The 6,321-nt window shown below is 31.2% G+C and overlaps 1 protein-coding gene across 1 annotated transcript in view; it reads right to left on the reverse strand.

Annotated features, from left to right (window-relative positions):
- LOC107874267 (tRNA (guanine(26)-N(2))-dimethyltransferase) overlaps positions 1-3,442 on the reverse strand; it is a 29,617-nt gene extending 26,175 nt beyond the window's left edge. The window contains 1 exon segment of the mRNA XM_047414399.1: positions 3,427-3,442. Coding sequence (XP_047270355.1) covers positions 3,427-3,442 — 16 coding nt within the window.
- Between the last annotated feature and the right edge of the window lie 2,879 nt (positions 3,443-6,321).

Below are 6,321 nucleotides of genomic sequence, written 5' to 3' on the forward strand. Positions count from 1 at the left end.
TTTTGCAATCAATAAAATTCCCCAAATTCATTCACTCCTTAGTCCTTGTTTTTTATTTTTTTTATTTAACGATTTAAAATTTTAAATTGAATTTCTAGTTTTCTATGTTAAATTAAAAACTTACTTCTAATATATTATTAATTTACTACCAAATATTATTAATTTATTATATTAAGTAGCATATGTTTTGTATATTTATGCATATATCTTCTATAGAAGTGTATATTTAACATATACATGTGTATATGTTTTATAAATTAGTATATATATATATATATATATATTGTAGTGTATATATATATATTATACTATTATAGCATATGTTTTATTTAAAGTAGTATGTATAGTCATATATAATTATATATTGAATGGTACGTATATATGTGTAATTGTTTATATATTTTTTTAAAAATATGTGTTGTATATTGGAGTGTATATAGTGTATATTGGAGTGTATATTGGATTTTTTATTTATTTTTTAAATGGGTTTGACCGGTTTTTAACCGGATTTTGATGGGTTTGACCGGGTTTGGTTAAGTGGGTCGGGTTAGGGTGGGTTTTAATTTTTTTACTATTTGGCCCGGCCCGACTCGGCCCGATTAACGTCAAAACCGGCTATTAATCGGCCCTCAACCCGGTTAAAATGGAAGGGCTGGTTCCGGGTTGGCCCGGCCCGCCCCGTTTGACACCTTTAACCTTATGCTTAATTGATTTTTTAGATGGATGTTGTGTTTGGTAAGAGTTTATAATGTCACATTTCTATTTATCTTTTTGTCATTTGAATTTAAATTCATCAAAGTATAATATTTTAAATCTTTTTTTTGCCAAAATATAATACATTTAACTACACGTAGTATGCCATATCATTTTTAAATGACATAGAAAATCAAATATTTAGAAGGGTAACTTACATAAATTCCTGAATCTTTAAGTGATGTTATATAAAATCTCGACTATTTTGTTAATTACATTTTATCTCAGTTTTTGAAATGGTGATACATATGTTATAAGGTGATACATATAAAAAATTGATACAATTGAAACTGATAAAGACATTTATTTAAGAAAATAATATATTCTCTTTTATTCATTGTATTCTTTTATTTAAGAAAAGATATCTAATTTTTCTCTTTTTTTAGATTTAATTTAGGTGTTTTAATTATGTTTCTCTTTTTTCGTATTTAATAATGAAAGATATATTTTTTTTGTCTTTTTTCGTCTTTAATTTTAGTCTGCTTTTTTTAGCTTTAATTTTAATTATGTTTCAATTCTGCTTTTAGTCTTTTTTTAAAAAATATATTATTACTTTTATTTCTTACACTGACTACACCATTACCTTTCATTAATAACATATGAATCACCCAATAATTAAAATAAATAATTATATCTACCAGATCAATCACCATAATACCATATATATCACACATTAATATCATATTAATCACCCAATAATTGAAATAAATAATTATATCTACCATATGAATCACCATAATACCATATGTATAAATCACCCAATAATTAAAATAAATAATTGTATCTACCATATTACTATATATATTACCCATTAATATCATATGAACCACCCAATTATTGAAATAAATAATTGTATCTACCATATGAATCACCATAATATAATATGTATCACCTATTAAAATAATATGTATCACCCGTTAAAATCATACAAAATGTATCTATCGTATGAATCACCATAATACCCATATAATAATATCATATTTATCATTCATATGAATCACCATTAAAAGAATAAACGTGTATGAATAACTAAAAAAATTTATATATGTATCAATAGATTTACAAAAAAAAGCGAGAGAGATTTTAGGAGAGAAAAAAAAAGTTGCATGAGTTAATAGAGGAGAAAAAATCAAGAAGGAAGATGATTTAAGCATTAATGGAAGAGCAAAAATCAGGAAGAAAGATGACTTAATTGTTCATAATTAGGAAGATACCTTTGGGAAGGAAATCTTTGGAAAAAAAATAGCTTGAATGAGTTAATGATGGAGTAAAAATATGATATGGGGTTTTGTTGATATGTATTAAGAGTAAAGTTGAAATTTGGGATTTTATGTAAATTTTTAAAAAATAAGGGATATTAAATAATATACTTTCTTAAGTATAGGATTTGTGTAGTTTATCCTATTCAGAATATATATAAAATATAAATAAAATAGTATTGATGGTTGTGTTATAGGAGTTGATATTGGAGTTGGGGATTTATTTAGAGGGAAGAGGGGCGTCTAAGTGGGTTTTTATTTGCGGGTGGAGGGTAGAGGATGGGGAAAGCGGGAAGAGGCTTGAATGGGAGGTGGGGACGGGGGGGGGGGGGGGGGGGGGGGGGGGCGGGAAGGGGGGGGGGGGATGAGAATGGTTGGCTGGCTGGTGGTGGTGTTGGGTGAAGGTGGGGGACGGAGGAGAGGGGAAGGGAATAGTTGAGTTGGTGGTGGTGGTGCAGAGTGGGGGACGGGGGAAGGGAAGGGAGGGGTCAATGAAGATGAAGTTGGAATTTTTTTCATTTTTTTTAAAAACATATTTTTAAGACAAAAATTTTGACTTCACTTGCTGAAAAACTAGCTCACCAATTTAATGCCACAGATGCATCAAAAGGTTTTAAAATATTATGTTTTGATGCGTTTAAGAGTTCTGATGACAAAAAGGTAAGTAAAGATGTCTATATTACAAACTCAGACAAATAAAAGGGTCATCTACTCATTTCGCCTTTTTATTTTAAATTTTTTGTCTAAAAGAAATCACTGTTATTTAGGATTGTTTCACATTTGGTGTGCCGATACAATAAAATAAATTTATCTCCCGGATTAAGATATTTATGAAATTAGTTATTTTATTTTAGAATTATTATTCTTGTCTCTCATATCAAACGGCCTCATACTTTTTATATTATATATAATACTATTTTCTAGACTTTTACTTTTTGTGCTTAAATTTTGGTAGATTTCTAGTGATATAGGAAAATTAATCAATCAATTTAAGAATTTTAAATGGGATGAATATAAGAGCATAAACGGACAAATAAGTAATTTAACAATTTTATAAATTTCAAAAACTAAAAATGGAGTATGAATGTAATAATTCAAAAATGAATAGAATATCATCCTCAAATGTCAACTTTGATGGCTACATTGCCCAAATATTTTGTCACCAATTCATATTGCTTGAAGAGGAACGGCAATAGAAATATTGACAAGGCGATAATTAACACTCCTCACAAATTGAAGTATATGTGAATTGGGTGATCCAGGCATATTAATGAGTTGTTACAAGTCTGCTCCTATAAAGTGAATGCTTCACGACTAATATGATTATTGAGAAAAAGACCTTGTCACGATCCAAATGGTTGTGAATGACACCCACACTGATTCCCCGATAAAATTTTTTAATCTGAATCATTACCCAAACAATCAGTCATTTTTAAAATAAAATGTAACCAGTCTCAATTTAATCATAAAATCTCAAATAAAATAATAGGTACATAGTATCAAATAACTATCTATTACAATCCCTAAGATCTGAAAGTCATCATACAAGAACTCTATATCAAAACATGTCTAAGAATATCTAAAAAATTAATAAAATACTGAAAGTCTCATTGTCTGAAAAAATGACAAGAACCAAGTGATGATTCATCTAAGCCTGAAGGTGAAGTGCTCACCGTTGGATCGAGATCGACTGACAAATGTAATATGAAAGGTCGTTCCTGAGCATGCAAAACACTTTCTGCACATGACAAAAGAAAAACACATGATGGTAGGTATCATAGGCCAACTCAACTTAATAATATGTACACAATATAAATCAAATAACAAGCAAACAAACATCAACACATAGAAATTAACTCATTCCATCAGAAAAAACATCAATAACGGTTCAACAATGCCCATAAACAAGTCACATAACCAACAAGAGTAACAACCACATTATAGACAATCATGAAATAATAATCATAGTATAAGTAGAAACTATGTCCATCTCAACCTCACAATTAGAACACCATAGTTCACTATTAACTTATTAATCACATAATTACCCAATCATACTATTCTGTATACATATGCTAAAGAATTTACTTTTGCCCATCTAGTCATGACATGCAGGGGGCCATCTAAGCCCATGTACCGTACAAAGTGGTATCCAATCCTTCAAAATATAAGTAATATCAATATTCATATCCATACAGACGTGGTACCAACCAATCCTCCATAACCATATTATATGCATGTTATGAAACATACTATCTCTCGGGATATAACACAATGTACTAAATTTACAATACACATACAATCAAAACATTCCGATCAAATTCGATATTCAATAATTTATTCATACGAGTGTCAACAAAATCAACTATCATTAATTACAAGCATGTCAAAAAATCAATCAACAAGAATCATTTTCGAGCATACATACAATTAAATTAAGTCTAAACTCCAATTAAACCATAATATACCTCAACTGAAGAACCCAAAAGCAAGATAGTCCACAAGATCTTTTCTTTCCTCACCACCTCGGTATGTTCAAAGTCTAAAAACAACAATGTAAGAGCAATTAATCACTTACTCTCCAATTATAAATCTAAGGGATTAAACTCCACTGATTTTACTATTTTCCATATCTTAAATCATAGTTCAAAGGTTTTCCAATTATTAACTTGCCCCTCATAATTCATATTCAAGGGGAAAACTTCTATACTAAGAAGTTGTAACGCCCCGAAGTTTTTCTTAGCTAATTTTATCCGTAAAATATCAAGCATTGTCTTCTATAATAATTTATACTTTTTCCCGACGGAATCCCTTAGATTTCAACTTTTAATTTCGTAGATGATTGAATAAGTTTTCCATCGACATAAGATGCATCCAAAACGAACACTCGGTGAAGAAGTTATGGTTAATTTAAGTCCTAGTCATAACACCGTCCTTCCTGTCCTTGGCACGTCGCAGAGAGGGCGTAAATGATGATGGTCAATTTCTAGTGGGACTCCGCAATGGTGGCATATCGCGGAGTGGGCCAAATTCCCATTCATTAGTTTCTAGTGAGCCACCACGATAGTGGCGCGTCGTGGTGGCCCATGAAATCGGGCTCTCAGTTATATTTTAAGACTGGTCTCATTAAGGGTATATTAGGTATTTTTCCACACCCTTATCAGCCCAAACACGAGATTTCAACCCCAATTGAGCATATTACTCATACATTCACCAAAAATATTCAAGAACACTCTCTAGGGTTCCATATTGATAATCCAAATAAATCAAGATTCAATTATGGGTTTTTAAAACAAATTGAAGATTTGAAATCCCCAAGCCGTGAGCATCAAGAAGCATCCTTTAAATTTCTAGATAGAGGTACGTGGGGGTTATCTTAAAAAACTACATGCGCTTAAAACCATTAGAGCATGATTTTTAGATTTTTAAGCATGAATTTCAAAGGGGTTTTGGAATCTAAGTTCTAAATTACGTACTCCGAATGTTTTAATGTTCTATTGTTTTGACCTTGTGGCCCTATCCCCTAAATTGATTTACATGTATACGTATATGTATGGAATTTGAGATTTAAGATCGTTGAGAGCATAAATTATGAACTCTCTCCCGTGTATTGAATTAAAGATTATGGTTTTGTGATTTGAAAGATGTTTTCACAATATTATAGCATTTGAGCATGATTTGAAATTATTGAGAGGGTGTTTCTTGAAATAAATGTGTTCTTGTGTTTAAGAGAAAGAATTGCATGTGAATTGAGAACTTTGACATTACCACCTTGTACTGTACTACTGAAATGCTTGACAAAGATGAGCTCCTTGCATGTGTTTACATGAGGTTTGAGAAAGAGTTTCTTTGAATTGAATTATTGAAATGTTGGTCCTAAAACTTGTGTTTTGAAAACAGAGATTTACGAAAGACTAATAATGGCTCAGAGATGTGACTTGCAAGTCAATGGTATGACGATACCATAAGTATTTATGCCATAACAAATTATGTTTTCAGAACATGTTTTCAGAGTATGTTTTCAGAGACTGTATGTTTTGATAGAGTTTTAAAAAGGGGCTTAAAGAGGGTTAGGTGGTTACCCGAAGAAGGCTTAAGTTCAAGCAACTCTTAGCCTGAAACTGTATTTGCTGATACAGGTAGATTATTATTGTACGCCGGTGACGGCCGTGTGGCATAGTAGATTCAAAGACTCTGACCCTTGCAGCAACTTGGGTTGGGGGCTTCGCTGGCGAGTTAATGGCAGTTTCCATATAGCCCATGGAATTTTTCAGAGTTATAGCGTATACCACCTAGAGCAGAAGTAACA

Source organism: Capsicum annuum, chromosome 6 (assembly GCF_002878395.1).
Source record: "Capsicum annuum cultivar UCD-10X-F1 chromosome 6, UCD10Xv1.1, whole genome shotgun sequence".
Classification (NCBI taxonomy): domain Eukaryota; kingdom Viridiplantae; phylum Streptophyta; class Magnoliopsida; order Solanales; family Solanaceae; genus Capsicum; species Capsicum annuum.